Below are 18,823 nucleotides of genomic sequence, written 5' to 3'. Positions count from 1 at the left end.
TTGCATGTTACTTTACTGTATGTATCAGCATTCCACCTGTGCTCTCGCATAATATTAGATTAGAAAGAATCCTGGAGCGGGCATGATTCAGAAACTTGACAAATACTGCGACATTTCCACCTTTATCAGTTTGGCTTGGGCAGAACTTTTCCATCATCAAACAGCACAAATCATGACTTCTGTTTCTCACTCAAATCTGCGTTTGGCCCACAGCCAGTTCATTTAGTTACTAATTGAATTAGTCAAGATCAGAAGAGAGATTCAGTCTACCTCACGCTCTCATTTGTTCCAGTAATTCCTAAGCTAATTACTACATACATTTCATTAATTTGTATTTTTGACACTACGGTCGCTTCACTGTTATGAATACTCCCCATTTTGCTCGACTGCATCATTTAAGCCGATGCTTGTCATGGATATGTATCTCTTCATATAGTACAGCCACTTTACAGCACCAGCAAAGTCATGAAAGTCATTCTGATCTTTCATTCTAAGACACATATTATCTTTACATGTCCAACTACGCACAGCTGTCATTCGTGCCCTGCATTAATTTGAAGAGAGAGTTGGTTGTAATTTGCACATATTCAAGAAATAAACTTCCATAATGATTTATGTTTCTGCCCTCACATTGCCCTCCAGTGAATACAGCAATTAATACTTCAATTTCACGTAAAGAGGAACAGCACAGACTGTTTGTGGGTGGTATATTACTTCTATGATAATCAACATACCATTTAATTACATGCTGGAGGCGGTATGGGAATGGAATTTCATATATTATTGCAATTAAGTATAATATTGAAAGTGTAAAGCATTGAACAATGCTAAAATTACATGTGCAATGTATGGAATTGTTAATTTTACATTAATTGATATTCAAATTGCAGGTACAACATTGCTAGTTGCTGCCAATCTTAAAAAGACAAAAAACTGAAAAAGGAAGTTCAGGAGATTCAACCCACTGTTTAAACCCCTTTCCAATAGGACTTAAGGTTTTTGTTTGAGAGCCAGTTGTTCCACACTGGTTTTCAGACATTCTGCCTTCAGACTGACTCTCTCTGTCATTGCTTAATTGGCTGCACCTGTTTTTGTCGATTGTTTACAAACAATCGACAGCTTCAAAGGATTTGAGCTCTGGCTGTCTCTCAAACTACTTGTAACTTCCTCATACTTTTAGGTACATACCCCATTCAGACATTTTTCAGGCCTTCTGGCTTCATCCTTGCAGGCGGTATTCAGCATTTTTCACATATTTCATGGGTTTCTAGAAAGTTACAATTAAAAATAGTTCCCATTTGAAGGGTTTTTCAGCCATTCCCTATTTAAATACATTACACTCTCGTTCAGGTCCAATTTTTGAATTCATATGCCCTTCATACTTTCAATTTCATGAATGTATGAAGGGCACACGAATTAAAAATTTTTTCAGGCCTTTAGGCTTCATTCTTCCAGACACTTATTCACCATTCGGCAAAACCTCTCAGCCATTGCAATCACAGCACATTTTTGTCAGGAAATGCATTTCTAGTACCAGTTAGATTTGCCTGGTCAGAATTTGTTTTGTACTGATTGTAAATAGTTCAAATATGTCACAGTTATGTTGACAGACCTGCCTATGGCCGATGAGTTGTTATTCATCTAGCATCACTGCAGATGAAAAAGAAACTTTCTGACATGTTGACTATCTAAAGACTGAACAGCACACCTGAATTCATATGAACATTCTGTCATCTTTCCCACTGTCTACTGACCTTGAATTTCACAAGAACAATGAGATGCCTTTATTATGTTTCACATTCAGCAGCTCTTTGAACTAAAAGGCTTTTCCAGATGAAGACACAGAGCTGTAAAATGTCCGCAAGACATTAAGTAGAGTATAAAGCCACATGTGGTTGGAGGAGAGGCAGCAGTGTTGCCAAGGTTCATTACAAACCCCCACAGGATGAAAAGGCATTTGAATATGAGGGTTGCTTTCACTAAACATTCTATATATTTCCCTCAAAGCATTTTTTTTCTTATCCATGCACTAATGGTAAGTGTTCAAAAAGCCTCAGTCTCGTTCTCTGTGGACCCTCATTAATTAAGCTGTCACTCAAATGTTCTACATTATATAAAATAATATAGGCGAACTAAGAAACCAAACTGTTCGATATGACAACAACACTAGTTCCTGTCCTTGGATAAAATCAAACAAGGACCTTGAGCCAATAGAGCCGATCATTCAGACTTGATTTAGGGGTCTATGATGAAATCAGTGCGATGCTTTAATGTGGACACTGAGCCATTTCTACTCTCCCTCACAGCGCAGCAATCTATAGGTAGTATCTCTTTAAGGCCCCTGCTCTGCTCTGATTGCACAGCTGCATCAGGCCTGAGCAGACAACACCCACAGACTGCAAAACAGTCCAGCCTAATGGTGGGTGTATCTACCCAGGTGTGAATGTTGGCAAATTCAGACTGTTACATGTTGTAACAACAAGTAAGGAACGTTACTTTCACAAAGGGACAAACACAGCCATGTCTCAATCTTTAGGTTCTAAACGATGTATTACTGTAACGCAACACCTTTCATATCGCCCAGACTTTGGGAAGGATTAAAGGTTTTTATAGGGACGGTGCCGAGACACATCTCATTCACAGAAAGCTGAACACCAAATGGTTTTTGGCAAACTCAGAGGCCTGGACTGCACAAGGCTGGTTCTATGTCGCCAACTCTGAATCAGGCCCATACTATATATGTCCCCTTAGTTACACACAGGAGGCAAACTGCTGCTTTATCTACCAACCAAAGCAAAGAATTGTAAGTGAGATGTAACTGTATATGTCTTGGAAGGAGAGGTATCATTTCTTTTTTGCTGCTACTTTACCTCAATGTTAGGTTGCTTTGCATGTTGCCAAACAGATAAATGACATGTAAATGTATTTCAATGGTGGATATCAAATTTTGACCAACATCTGCTCACTGAAACCCATGCCAGTGCCGCATGTCGTGTCACTAGGGCTTGAAATTAATATCAGCCAACTTGCCAAATATGGATTAAGAACTGGCATGCAGCTGTATCAAATCTAACTCGCCACTTCAGCATGTGATGTTTCTGATCTTTATTCTCAGATCGGTCGCTGGATGAGGCCAGTGTCGAGGCTTTGACTGCTGTGTGCTCTCGCCCGTTTCCTCTCTCGTTTTCAATATTACAGAATTTTTTAATTGACTATCGATTTGCCTGGATTCACTGTCTCTCCCCGGTGTGCTGTTACAGTGAACATGAGGCGGTGTGAGAATGAGAGAGCGGAGACAGTTTGGTTTCCTGCAGCGTGGAAGCAGGTTTGCTTCAGGTAAAGAAAAGTAAATATGGGAATCTGTGACTCTATTTCCATAAACAGTCTATTTTGTCCTTTCTTGTTGCAACGCAGACTACTGAACTCCATGCACTGTGCTCACTCAAAATGAGCGTTGAACGTCATATCTCAAATTTAGTTGCACTTAGTCTATAATTGCCTTGTCTGCTATGTCATTTAAGGGAGAACGGATGGAAAAACATACACATTCAAGCACAGAAAGACAAGGGCTGTAATTATGCTGTCTTGAGATTTGGTGGCGAAATTTCAATCAATCGAGTTATAAATATACTCACACATGAATATGTTGTTTACCCCAGTATGCAGTCCTCTTGTAAATAGTTTCTAATTGTACCTAAGTTTGTGCAAAGTCTCGCCCATGCAAGAGATACAGCTACAACACACACCAAAGAAGAAGAAACAGAAACAGAAGTGTGTCAGTTTGTGGTTAACTCCATACTGGGATCATCAACGAAACATGTGACTCCTTTCATCAACGAAACATGCGACTCCTTTTCAAGCTGTCACATCACACACATTTTCCCTTTCATTTCTATATTTATCAAGCTGTATTCTGCCACATGAAGTGGCTGAATGTGTGATGTCTGCCATGTCAATTAATGCTGGAATGTTTTTTCTTTACATAGGTAATTAATCCAGCAAAGATGATGTCTAAAGACTGGGAACACATGTTTCCCTGCATTTCAACTCTATATATTGAATATTTTGTGTTTCATATGATTTTCTTAAGAAATCTGTAAAGTATGAATCTAGTAAAGGTAGACATATTCCTCAGAGGAGATCATTAAAAAGCATTGCGCCCCAGCTCCAAGATTAGTTGTATCAGACAAGACATTTTGGCAATTAAGGTAGACTAGACTACCTTCCCTTAATCTGAAGGATTCCAACAGGACAGAATATGGGACTCCAATATAATAACAATTTCCCATTTCAATTTTCCCTTTAGCTACCCTCTTCTTACTTCTATTCACCTTCACAAAAATGGGCACACCGAGGAAGAATCCATTCGATCCATGCCTACAAGCTGCATTCAGGTCCTCCTAAACCTGTATTTCTTCTATCCCCTTAAATGTATCGCTTGTCTCACCGTCTTTTGTGCAGCGGCAGAGATGAGTGTCAAATTCCAAAGAGCTAAGACCACACAGTGAAAGCTACTCAGCGCCGCTGCCTGAGATGTCTGCCACCTCACACCCTTCAAGTGACACTGGAAAGGTTAACGAAACTAAATGACTTTCACAAACTCTTCATCTGTCAGGAGGATCCTAATGTGCAACACAAGCTGAGGAAAAGTAAGAAAAGAAAGACTTGTGCATTACTATTTATTAGTAAGAGCCACCGTATAATAAACAAAATGTTATCTCTTCAGACCACACCACATTCTGACTTTCACACTTTTTTCCAAGAACTGAGAGCAATTTCCTAAACATGCTTGTAGTACATGTCAGGCAACATTTGGTATTCTCGTTTCCACAAAATGACTCACTTCTGCAATTTTGGTGACAATGGCAGCATGGAGCAAATTGGGAAACAAGCTGAATACATGCTAAGTGGGAGCAATGCAGTGTCAGCAGGTGGATTCAGGGTGGCATTGCATAATAGCCAATCACATCATCCCCTCTAATCCCTTTAAAGTGCAGCAGACATTTTAATGGGCTGTGAGGGGAGTCAAGGCAAACCTGTTCTTCTCTATGAGTTCCCTGTATGAACTTGGACTCTGGGGTGTATAGCTTACCAGTCTACTGTGTGACAAAACACAGACGGTTGTTCTAGATCACGTATTTTGTGCTAAATTTAGCTAATAATGTACCTACTCAGGTTGACCAATGTGCAGTGGGCAACAGCATGTACAGATGTTAGAGAAAACAGATGGAGCTCACAAATCAGTGAGGTGGCAACTACAGGTAAAATTATATAAATATATATACCATAATAAATGTGCTGTATACATGCTACAAACAGTTGTGTTTTGCAAAATCACACGTTGAACTTATGCTTCCTGCAAACTGTGCAATTACACACAATCTGTGCAACCGTGTACAGTATCAGGGTTGATGGATCTCGCAATGAAAGCATGGTGATTCATAGCGTTTACAACAAGCATGGGGAAAATGCACACGTTATTGGCTGTCATCTAAATGTGACATGGATCATAGCTATGACACGGGTCTATGACAGCAATCTATGACATGGGTCTATCACAGGGGTCAAAGTCAGTGCTACACTTATTGTAATCATCTCAATCTTGCAGTTTGTAGGGGCCTTCAATTACCTGTCAATTAAATATAAAAAAACACCATTATTCACAATGAGTGGAAACCAATTTAATACTCCTCTCACCAAAAGCCACCCCTGAAGTGACTGCAAAACATTTCAAGAAATTAAAGGGAATTAAAATGTTAAGCTTTTAGGGCAGTTCAGGACTATGGGTTTGTCTTACTTGTATCTACGCTAACTTTAAACCTTTGCTACATGCAAACAAATGAGAGAAATGAAACAAAAAAGCATTAAATGTCCTCTTTGATATCACATGAGATCTCTTCTGGAGAGCTATGCTTCAAAATAGCACTACAGGTACAGGAGGGCATATGAAATATTTGAATATGAATCAGTGCTCAAGGGACAGAGTGCAGGAACAAACACTTGAAACTGAACACACAACTAAACTTTATTTAGGACAAGCAAATATGCTTTAAATGGCATACAGGTGATAGCTCATCTGAACGCATTTCCCTTCTTAGTCATACTGGGCCAAGCTAAAAATAAAGGAGATCATACGCTGGATACTACAGACTAGGGACTGTGAGTCAGTTCAGCCTGTCTGGTTCTTACATGGTGACCTTTTTCAAATTTCAGATGCCCTTGACTTAGTCTTGTGGGAAATTAATTGATTTTAAAAAACTACACACGACATCCTTAAGTGAGTGAATCAACTTCCTCAAATAGGAATAGATAATATTTTCTGACGCATTAAGACTTTTGCCAAACTTGCTCAAAAGCTTATGAAGAAAGAAAAAATTATTTTTAGGGAGATGATCTTCGGGGGAAAGGAGAGTGATCAAGCAAGCAAGGTGATATTGCGGTAAACGGTAGAGAGATAAAGAGCGACTCTCATCCTTTGGTACAATCAGTGGCGTGTCTCTGGGGAGGTGAATTTGTTTCTCCGCTGTTACCTCCTCAGTCATTCACGCTCAAAAGGAGGGACCTTGGTGGGGAGCGGAGCGCAGCAAGTGATGAAGACATCCTCAGTGACGGGAGCGAAGGGAACAAGGGAAACTGCGCCACAAGCAAAAGAGCCGATACTTCACAGCATAAAGAGAAGCACGAGGAGCCATCAGAAGGTGGTGATGTGTTCAATATCAGACGTGCACTTCTCAGGATGAAGGAAGAAAAGCTACCCAGGAAAACAATAAAAGGGCTGTGTCATGAAAGACATCACAAGGTTATTCTAAAGTGAGAGTTTAAAGACTATTTGAAGCTGTATTCTTCAGTGTGTCAGAACAAAAGTGCTGATTTTCTGGAAGTTTCTGGTTAAAAACATTGTCTCAGAGTAATTGCCAAGTCCACAGCTTTGGAACAACCTTGACTCGACCATCGACTCGACCGCTATAACTTACACACCTCCGTCAGTGAGCACATGATGGACAGTGCGGGGATGATTGCTCTTAGCATGGTGTCCCCCAGTGTATCTGCTCTGCCATAACTTGGATTATGTATTGGTAAGGGGCCATTCCTAAATAATTAATGCTAGACAGTCTGGAGCTGCTGAGTCTTGCAGGGTTTAATAAACATCACACGATGTCACGCAGAGCAAAATTATATTTATTCATTGCAGCAGCCGAGCCTGCTAAGCACTGCCTTAATTTGTGCTCTTTAACAATTTCACTGTGGTGATGGAGACAGCAGGGCCTCCTCTGGACATGCCAACTCATGAAATCAACATAGTGCGCCCGCAGGTCCCTCTCTATGACACCGGTGTACTTAGGAGGAAAAAAAGGATGAATTATTTAATAGAGACTTGTCTCTAAAGAAACACAACCAAAACCCTGGTTTATATTCTGAAAATATCCACAGAAATAAATATCTGCCTGTGCAAAAATGTACGGCTGCAGCACCGTCTTGTAGTACATGCTTCTAAGCTATTCACGGCCACACCCAAACTAATACAAGGCAGCCCTTTGTGAATACAGCACACGTTCACCTCTTTCATAGAACATCAGCGGCCCTGGAAGTGGTCTTGGCTTGATACAAAGAAGATTTTGAATCATTCCAAGCTGGAATATATATAGGACATTGCTATGGCACATTCTGCTCTGCTAGCTTTACACACCAGCTCTATTTGGGCCAAACAAGCTTAAACCTCTGGAATGTAGGGTTCTTTCTACCTCCAGATCCGTTTTGAGTACAACACACTAACCAGCTACTAATAACCAGGCTGCTTGAAGGCGCTTTGCTCCTGAAATGGTTTCAGTGGACCCTGGAGCTCCGCCAGAAATGTGATTGTGCCAAATCAGAGTCAGAACCCAATGCGGCCATGTCTTGTCTGATGAGCTACATGATGGCTGCTGCATTAATATCCATACTGTGAGCTGTGAGGTCACATGCACGCCAATCCAAATTAACCACTGTACAGAAGTATCACACGTATCCACATCAAAGCTACTAAACAATTTCTTTGACCGAATTACTGCCTCCTGAGCCTGGAGATTCTCAGAGAACGGAATGTGGAGAGATGATAGGATGTTATCATCATTATTGTGTTTGCTGGGGTGAAATCTCAGAGTATGACAGGCTCACCCATGAGGCCGCAGGCAGGGAGTTTAAGCACCAAATGGCTGGTTATTAACTTTGGCTGCACTGTTGATGAGCAACTGGTGAATGTCAACTGAATGAGGCACTGAGTGGACCAGAGGGTAAAAAGGGCTTATTTTGAATGCAGACACAAATGTGATACAGTATGACTGCAAATATGGCTGCATGTTTATGACACAACTCAGTAGAAGCAAACTGGCAGCAGCAATTCTCCCTCTCAGTGTTTCTATAGAAGGGAGGACATTTCATATGAACTTAACAAAAACATTTGCCTCTTAAGTGCTTTTAATGTCATAGTGTCAGGGAAAGGAAAACAGACGGCTTTCTGTGAATCATCCGACAACGCAGGCATAAGATGAAAAAGCAGACGGCCAATTCTGAAGCATCTGTGTGATGTGCAGACATCCCTTTCAGTGTTATGGAGAGAAATCGCTGCGAAAGCCTAAAGGCTGATGTCGATCTTTGTCTCAGTTATCACCCCATGGGTTCACTTTAATACGGACATTTAATAATTCATCCCCCATGACTTCATTTCGTTTTTTTTTCTTGAATGGGCTTCAAGCCAGTTTATCCTACTGATCTATAAAATGTTCCCAGTCAACAAATGCAATGTTCCCTCGTTCATAAACACATTACAGCTTCTTTTACAGTTTGCATTGAAGGAGCTGTTACTACAGAATCTTAAATTACCACAGGTTAGCTAAAAAACAAACCATTAAACTAATTGAGATTTCAATGATATGAAATCTAGAGATTATAATCTGTTTTAGTTTTAGCACCATCACATATTTAGTGGGGCTTTCTGCTCTATTTTCCCAGATTTTCTTTTACTTTTTTGGATTATTTGTCTTTTCTTAAAACAGTTACGACTACACACATTAAGGCATAACAAATGTCCTGAACGGAGAGGAAGTGCTGATAATCACACACAAAAATTAAAGAAGCTTATCCGGTGTGGACGCCCTCCCACCTTTTCACAAAATCAACTGAACAGGCTGCGATGTTGTGAGCACACTGTAGGACATTAAGTGTGATGAAAAGGAAGGTGACACCGAGGAAAAATGAGAGCATAATGAAAAATCACATCAAGGACTCTTGAACGATCCCCCTCGGTGACCTGAGGCGAGTTAAAATATGACACGGCAACACTTCAGAATACAACTGATGAGGTTGACGAAATTGGCACCTTTCTGAGAGCTGTGAATTAGGCCACTGTGTTTGGAATCAAGTGTTGATTCGGCCAAGAGGTTCACTTCTTGAAGAAATACAGAACCACAAAGGGAACAGTCGCTCCATAGCGATCTGTCAAACGCCACCGCACAACCAACCCTCTGCACATGCACACACAAACACACGTGCATATGTACGCTCGGTCCCTAAACTCTTCCTACCTCAGCGAACTGCTGTGTCTGCAGGCATCGCTTTGTTTGGGCTTGGCTTGTATGCCATTAATCCCACCCATTTATAAACGAGTTCCTAAATATACACAGTGCTTAATTAAAGTTGGGCATCCATTATTGAAGTGAATCCCAGTTTCATTGGAGGAGAAGGTAATTAGTCCCTCTACACCTTAGCACTCATCTCTGTTTCTGGGGTTATAAATACCAAAGCTGCCAGCTCATGAAGGGCACCTGTTAAATTACATCCTCACAACTTACAGAAGGTTAGAATGAAGGATTTGTGGACTTAGGTGACATGATGTGTAAGGATAGGGATTCAAAGCCTGACAGACGTCTGGAAGAGTTTTCTCATGTGGACCGGACAATCATACAGTCAGTATGCACACAAGGAGCCTGGTTATCAAGGTCACGCTCTGTTCTGAGGAGACAAATAATCTTTCCTTGTAATCTTCGGAAAGTAGCGTAGAAATCATTTTTGGTAATGACAAATAATGACTCCCATCTGTACCATTGGGAAAAGAGGTATTGATTTTTTCATTCACCAAAGGCAGAAATATGACCTTTGTATCCGCTTCACAGGGATGGATATGTTACTGTTTGTAGAATGACATATCTATTTTATGTGATTCCCAATGTGTCGGAAGTTTCCTCCTCGTGTTGAAATCCCAATAAAGTGGATCTATTTTATTGTAAAAACATATTGGGTGCACACCCGTGTCAGCAAGTTAATTATTTATCTTTCACATTCTGTTATAAAATACTCCAAATGATTTTAATTTAGTGTCCTCAGGGAAAGGTATAACCACTAAAGGTGTGCAGAGGGTCTTGTTATTCTGTGATTGGTGCTTCTAAACCTGTCATTTAATTGATTGAATTATGTGCTAAAGTAATTGCACGGTCACTTACTTTGATTTTACGATGGCTTTGATTTCAGCTGAATTGTGAATAAACTCTGTCAAAAGGATTAAGAAACTTGTGATGATTTTTGTTTTTATTTTTGTTTCGCAAACATCTTGAACCCTCTGAATACATTTAATCCTTTGTCATTTCTCACAGACAACCCTGTTCTACAAAGCCATAAAAGTTAAGGTCTTGATCCTTACTCGACTGACCTAGACAAAGTCTAGACTTGTTGAAGGTCGTCTAGGTGATTGGATCTTTAGTAGAAGTCTAAGGCAACTGTCAGTAGAAGTTTAAAGTCTGTGGCACCTCTGCTCATATGACTCTATTGAATCAAATGTGACTCCTGTGTTTGTTACCACAGGTGTCGACGAGTCTCAGGAGGATTTTCTGCCCACCACCGACTCTGACATAAAGAAGTAATTGCTACAACTAAAAATCCAGACCTGTGAATAGAGTGATAGCCGGTTCCAATTCTGTGAGTATATTTTTGGTGGTGGCGCTCTTTGCTTAGAGATCATTAACTGCACCTTTTATCTCACATTTTCCTCTTGTTGAATCAAGTATGTGTGCCTTGAATCTGAGCTCACAGCATTAAGCAACTGTTGCTTTGTATTAAATTCATATCCTACGGTAGAATATTGCAGATGAACATTTTGTCATTGTTGCCATGTGTCCGTCTCACTGAATTCAAATTGGTAAATATGCGGAAAATTATTGAGCATTGCGTAAAATTGCATGAAACCCTGCAATGGTGGTGAGATGGACAGACTGCATAATGAATCATACATTTCAGATGTTGAGTTTGAACTTTAACCTCTAAGCATGAATACATAATACAGCCATTCATCAATAATTACAATCGCCTGCATTAAGAACTAAAACAGCTCTTTCTTTCATCTTAAGCGATGAAATGTAGAAAACACAAAATAACACACTTCATTCTCCTGACTAGAAGGGAAGACCCATGATTATGGTTAATTATTTTCATTATTTGCCAGTAGAAATGAAAAAATCTAAGAAAGCCATAATTATTTTGAAATAAGTGGCTCAGTGGGTAGAGCTTCCGCCTGGGAACCGGAGGGTTGCCGGTTCGAGCCCCGATTTGAGCCCCTGCCGAGGTGCCCCTGAGCAAGGCACCGAACCCTCAATTGCTCCCCCCTCTGCGAAGGGTGGTAATGTAATGTAAGTCGCTTTGGATAAAAGCGTCTGCCAAATGCTCGAAATGTAATGTAATGTAATGAATCAATATTGGAACATTGTTTGCATAACACTGTGTTGAAGTTTTAACTTTCATTGTGCTTTGCTTTAATTACTTTGAGCTACTGTGGCTGAATCAGCAGCTTATTTCCAATTTCTATTCTCTTCAATTTTCTCCTTGTTGCTAGCAAAAAGCATATTCTAAACCCAGATATTGAATATCAATGATGACTATAGTTCCAATCCTGTTTACACTACATGCATGCTATTGTACATAATGAAATGATTTCCCTGGATGCCCGATTATTCAGCATATTCCTTATTGATTAGTGGATATAGTATTCATTATAAAGTTCTATAATAATCATATGCTTCTGCTGCCTTCAGGCTTAAGTCAACATATGCTCATGCAGTGGAAGATCAAAAGCAAAGACTTTTACAACTTTTCCAAGAGTGAAGGACAATAGCAGAGATATGGAGAGTTCAGGGTTTAGCCTTTTGAAACTGGATGATTGAATTTCTTGGCAGGGGATTCATTAAAATGATAATTCTTATTTATGAAGCCCTTTAAAAAATTAAAATACTCTCCGTGTACCGCTTCCTATTAATTAACTTTTTTCATCCCATTTTCTTTCTTTCTCTTCTTCTTTTTTCCTTCTTCGCTTCCCACTGAACTTGACACACTAATAGGTTATGAATAATTCTGTTTCAGTTTAGACGGCAATTAGCCAGAATGCCAGAGGCCATCCTTCTTCCTCTCTGGTAGAGAGGTGATTTAGGACCCAGCTGAGTTAGGCTACAGCAACTATCCCATGGCTACATCGTGGACTTCTTCCCCAGCAAGGCTGAACAATTGGGCAAACCACCCCCCACTGCTCAAACATCTCACTGAGTAATCTAACAGAGGCATTTGCCTGCAATTTGTCATCACATAGACTGAACAGAATGCCAGTGGTGGTGTTAAAAGCAAAATGCCAGAGTTAAAACAAATCTTTTGGCAGTTCTAAGAGGCACAAAACATCAATGGAGTATTAATGCCACATGTTCTCACCATTGCTAATTAGCCACCAGACCACATGGAAAACAGTGTGTCTTTGCTGCTGGAATGGATACATGAGAGGCAAGCAAAGCAGCTGTCAAGAGTAGAACTATAATTCAATAATTAGAGATGGAGCAACAGGCTACAGGCACAGAACCCCTCCAGTGATTATAGGACATGTTATGGTTGCTCAGTGAGAAGTGGTGACAGACAGACAGGCAGACGGACGGACGGACAGACAGACAGACTCCTTTGCCCAAGGCTGAACTGTCTACCAAAGCTGATGAAAATGTGTTCATTAATTCTTAATATCCTGCCAATACACACACACACACACACGCAGATCAGCATCAATGTAGAGGGCTAGTTAATACATTTGGATCAAAAATTAATATATAACCTCAAAATGATCTCCCTACAAAGGTTTTCATTGAGAGGGTGTTAATGTCTCTATACAACAAAGAAGAGAGAGGCAGAGTGCACACACACACACACACACACTTACATGCAGGTTTGGTGTAGCAATAAGTGAGATCCTATCATAAATAAAACAGATTTAATCTCCACGAAAACAAATGCCCATCCATAGAGCATAATAAAGCTGGATATTAACATCAGCAGCATAATAACGTTGCAAATGAATGAAGCTGGTTTGGTATTACTTGCTACATGCCTCCATTACCATATCACAGAAACCTTGAGGGACTGCAGGGCCGTGTCCACAGCCTGTACGGGCCTGTGTTTACATTCAATTCATTTCAAAATGTGACACATTGCATCGTCCCTCTGAAAGCTATTCTCCACACTGGCGTCCTGCTTTACCCAGACATACACAGAGTTATGAAAGGATGTTCTTTTTACTTTAAAATCCATACAAAAGGTTTGTAAATGGTACTCACACATAACGGTAAGAAAAACATTCCCCGACGCCAGGACCACCTTCTCCCTCGTCGCTCGGTCGTAGATGCCCACGTGGCATTCATAAGGCCCGTTGTCTGAGATCCGTACCTCCGGCAATCTGGAAAATATGACAATATGACACCCTTAGTCATTTTGAAACACAAAAATACAATGAACCATACAATACATAAGGATTCCATTCATACAGATCTGTGTTTTAGAAGAAATGACACAATGATTCACAACAGAGAATCTTCTGGATATATTTGACACACACACATTGGTGAATGAAGAAGTTCTCTCAATCATCAAGAAACATTGCAGCCTATAAATATTAATAAATATCAATGAAAGCTGGAATTAATTTGAAAATGGGTCTAAATCTCCCTGCGTCAACTGACCTGAATAAAGAATATAAACTCATGAATCAGCTAACAAAATCTCTTCCCTTCTGCATCATTTGGATTATGATTTCCTTTAATGACTTTGTCTGCCTGACGATCACCAAAGAAACCACAGAAGATTTGCTACCAGTGCATTTTACAAACCAAATTATCTGCCCCTCTTAAAATATTAGCACTTAAAAAAGAAACCCTGGACCTAAAATGCATTAGTTGCTACCTCTGAAATTCAACACATCTGCTCTGTAAAGATGTTATCCCTTTATTTTAAAGTCAGACACCCACTATGCTTTGTGTGCACGACAATTTATTCTATTCTCTAAGAGTGGGTAATAGCTGTCATAATCTAAGTGGTGGATTCCTCATGTTGAAGTGGAACTCTATACGAAATGTAATGAAATAAATTCATCATTAGTCCAGATTAACATGAAAGAAATGTCTACAAATTGCACAAAAGGTCTATGGGACTATAAATAGATATTATAACTGTGCTTCATTTGTAGTGGCACATTTCAAACTATACCTATTTATAACGCCTGTTCTCCTCTCCACCAGGTCTGCAGAGAACTAACACAGCGTGATTATTCAGCCAATTATAGTTGATGATCACTGTATGATCATTTTGAAAGAGCAAGGGAGCACAATCTGTATTCCCCGCTTTGCTAATACGTCAACAGTGATAATCAAAATGGGACACCACTTGTCACATTTTGCCCCAGTGATTTATTCCCACAAAGTAGGAACAATTGTCCTTTCTGCCCGGGTGTTTCAGATGAGGACCTCTGCTAGAAAACCAGCAGGGAACTTGGAGCTTTAATGAGTTCAGCTGTGTGTGTCTGTGTGTGTGTGTGTGTGTGTGTGTGTGTGTGTGTATGTGTGTGTGTGAGTGAGAGAGAGAGAGTCTGTGTGCAGATACACAGAATTGAACATATCTCCAAAATCATTATGTTATGGTCAATGTTTTTCACATGCTTTTGGAAACTAAAACTTGATTATAGTCATTAAAATTTTGATCGACTTTCACTCTCCATTGTTGCAGCACCATCGTGCAAATTGAGTGAACATAGACTGTCTACCATACTGTGTCTTAAAGGCCCCACATCCAGAAATCCTGCTTGGTTCAAATGAGCCTTTTAATTGTGGTTGTGTGATCAGAAATGAAGCATTTCAGGAATCTTTGGACTAGATTTGACTTAATGCTGTCTCTCCTGTGACTGAGAGCATGAGAGGTACAGAGGTAAAGCAATACTTCAAATGTTAAAAAGCTAAGTATAAATGAAAAGGAGTGATGACCTCAACATATAAAGGCAGGATGTCTATTCCAGGACTTCCTCAGGGGATAAGAATGAAACAAGGGTCTTTTTTTTAACACAATGCAAACATGACGAGAATAACAGGGTGATTTTCTGTGATGTGTGTGTTATAGGCTTTGTGTTGTCTCGCTACATAATTGCTGATGTAAGCCATTCCTCTGTTTCTGTAAACCTGAACACTGCATCCATGGATTCAAACAAAGACAAAGCCAGGGATAAAGATGATTCAAGGCAATGAAGCATCGCCCAGAAGAACAGACGACAAGGCCACAAATGGAGCTCACACCCCAGCATCTCTGGGTGGCTATTAGTGTCAGAGGTCCTGCTGCTTTGACAGCAAGCGTGTCCATCACAATTTATGAATATGAAAAGAGGGAAGGTTGTACTCCTGACAATGAGATTCCTGTTGATGGTGTTTAAGAGGTGTGAGTACTTGTTCACAATGGAACACGTGACTCAGACACAACAGCAGCTCATTTATGAAGCCGTGTTCTCTCTGCTGTTTATGGGTGATCAAATGTTTAAGACTTAATTTAAGCATAAGAGTATACATTTCAAGACTACTAAAATAATTTTCTGATAGATGTTATTGTGACGATTCTACATGTTAAAGAAGTGTGTGTTGTCTCCTTTCAAGTGCAACACACAAAGAGACTGTTTTGAGTCATTCTGTGTAAGCACACTGGCATTCACCACATAAATATCATCTCCACAACTCAACAAACGACCTCCTTGTAGAGAACATAACTCTCTCTCACTACTGCTCCTGCTTTCATACTTTTCCACACAGTGTCTTTAGGATCATCCAGCTCCACCCCCTCACCTCCTTCATCCAATAAATAACAATAAGTATTATTTCCACTATTGCCTTCCTCCAAATCTTAAATATGATTAAAGAAATGCATTTTGTGGAACTCATAGATCAGAGTTCTAAAAAAACCTGATTTGCTACGACAAAGCAAGCATCTGCACAAAAACAAATTAATGTCAGTTCATCTTTGATAAAAGTAATAGTAATGGAAAAAATGGATAATTTCCAGCAAAGCACTTTGAACCCAATTCAAAAACTCCCCTGCACACACAATAACAGCATAAGCATGTCAGAGATCGATAGCAATCGGTCCCCGTGGAGAAGCAGCAAAACCAGCACACCGCAGACTGTCGATTGTCCCCAGTGGGTTGCATCTGAAAGCTCTTTGTTATGTAGGCTTTCCTCGAGAACTCCTCCTGCCTACAAATGCAAGCAAATGCAACTGGGGAGCGGAAAAGGAGCGGTCCTGACAGAGCATCCAGTCAACCTCTGCATCAAATTAACAAGCACATTGTCAGACTGGAATAGTGCAATGCTCTCTCTGGCCTAAAGGGTGAATGGCTGCGCTAAGTGAGCACGCAAACGGACAAGGTTCGTGCCTAGAGTTGTTTGTAGTTAACCATGTATCCTTGAGGAATAAGCATGAAACAAAATGTTGATAATAATGCTGTGATTCTCAGTGTGGCCAAGGAGACGTGATTGGCTTTTGTGCTGTCTGGTTACATTAAAGTAATCATGATCATCATCTCTCTCTTCTTACACACAAAGGTGTTTTTTTTGGCTTTCCCAGTTTATTTATAGATTTATACATCTACGCAAACCAGAAAGGAAAGCTCAGTGACAAAATGGACGACAGAGCGGAGGTATTAGAGAAGCATGTAGGGGTGTTTACACAGATTACAGCAGCTGTAGCTCCGCCAATCCCATTCAATACACATAAAATAAGATTTATGTATTAATCTTATTTATTGATTACCCATTTACCTTTCCCTTAAACCTTGGAGTATTTATTTACCCTTGTTTTTCTAATGTAATATGACAGGGAGTCAGGGAGACAGGGTCATGAGGTCCAAGCCAAAGGTGATGAGTACAGCAAGACAAACGTGTTTTTGAAGAATCAATTGCTCCAGCAACATGTAAACATCAACATTTACACAACTGGATAGAGAACCCATGAAGCGCAAGGATAGTGAGCGTTCGGCCCATGAGAACAGAGCACTTTTCAGCCTTGGGAGAAACCATTATCAAAAGTGGCGCTGAAGCAAGGTAGTGGATCAATGTGTTTTCTGGTCAATAAGGTACTGCCAAGGTTTCAAAATAGACCCATAAATGAAAAAAACAAACACATTTTTATCATACATCCCATTTAGTGAGAATAAACACACAAGGTCATGCTCTTCCAAAATAAAACTCCTTCCTTTGGGTTAAATAAATTCTCTCTCTTTATTTTATTTTATGTGGGAATGCTCAGCATGCAATTTAATTGACATTTAATATGAAACATAAAGGGAGAACGCCAAAGGATCAGTTTTAATTTGTAACTATAATAACAACAACATTGGAACAGAAATTCATTACACTAAGTTGTACAGGGAAAGAATATATATTTATCGATTACTGAGTGATGATCTCGAAAAGTGTGCGATCACCTAACTTCTGACAGAAACTGAGCACAGGGACACATAAGACTGGACTCCAATTAAATATAGAGAACAAACAAATGATTTTTTTGGGCAAAGAAACAGCCGTTACAGTCATTTCCCCTCAGTAGTAAAGAATAGTTACGAGGCGACAGGAAGTGTCACTATACTTGCTGCATCATTTTCGATTTCACACAGAAAACTGAACTCTCTCTGTTTAAAATGTGTAAATTAATGCAAATGTGTTGTTGAAAAAAAAGGAGACGCAGCAATGAAGTTCAGTAAAAGGATTTGTAATTCAGGTTTTAATGATGCAGCACTCAAATTTCCAGCATCACCTGCTGCATGAATTTATCATTTGTCTTACAGGGACCATTATAACAGATACTACTTAGATATGGCCTTCATGTGGGAGAGTCAGAGCTGATTCCCCTCTGTGAAACAGTATGACTAAGCCTGTTCAAGCTACGTTAGAAGAGGATGAAGTCGATAAATGTCCCTCTGTAGGCAAAATGTCAAACTTAAATGGAGGAAGAAATATATATATATAATACATAACATAAGACAAAGAAAACGCAGAAATGAAATGGTACAAAAGAGAAAAGCATAAGCATGAAGCAAAACGCCACATCTATGGACTTTGTACTTTGCACGTAATGTCCATGATGTGAAATCTGGATAAAAAGTTAGCCATGAAGAAAAAAATGCATACTTTTGACTTCCTTTTTTAGTTTGGACCTGTATGCGTTACGCCCGAAACAGACAAGTTGGGACAGGTTGGGTTTTCCCACCGGAAACCTCTTGGTGGCTCTTTTGCGGCTGGAGTCTCCATTCCTCTCTGGTTGACTAACACAGGCTAAGTGCTCTGCCAGACACAGGTCAGTGCATGTAGCATCCAACTGTTGATCTCGCTTTTTCATGTAATATGCCCCCCCCCCTCAGTGTGTTGCATTTCATCCTCTCTATACGTGTGTGTTGGTGTCCAGTAGCAGAGGGTCATGTTTCTGTTTGTGTTGTTTTCCTGTGTCTGTGTGCATGTAACTGTGTAGA

At 40.0% G+C, this 18,823-nt stretch overlaps 1 protein-coding gene across 1 annotated transcript in view; it reads right to left on the bottom strand.

The window, feature by feature from the left end:
- igsf21a (immunoglobin superfamily, member 21a) overlaps positions 1-18,823 on the bottom strand; it is a 149,759-nt gene that overhangs the window by 44,884 nt on the left and 86,052 nt on the right. Inside the window, exon 4 of the mRNA XM_076147303.1 lies at positions 13,608-13,726. Within this exon, the coding sequence (XP_076003418.1) occupies positions 13,608-13,726 (119 nt within the window). The remainder of the gene's footprint in view (positions 1-13,607; positions 13,727-18,823) is intronic.

This window comes from Genypterus blacodes, unplaced genomic scaffold, assembly GCF_046128005.1.
Source record: "Genypterus blacodes isolate CSIRO-AG114 ecotype Tasmania unplaced genomic scaffold, CSIRO-AGI_Gbla_v1 ptg000037l_1, whole genome shotgun sequence".
Taxonomy (NCBI): domain Eukaryota; kingdom Metazoa; phylum Chordata; class Actinopteri; order Ophidiiformes; family Ophidiidae; genus Genypterus; species Genypterus blacodes.
Note: the sequence above shows the minus strand (reverse complement) of the source record. Positions and strands in the feature narration are given on the sequence as shown.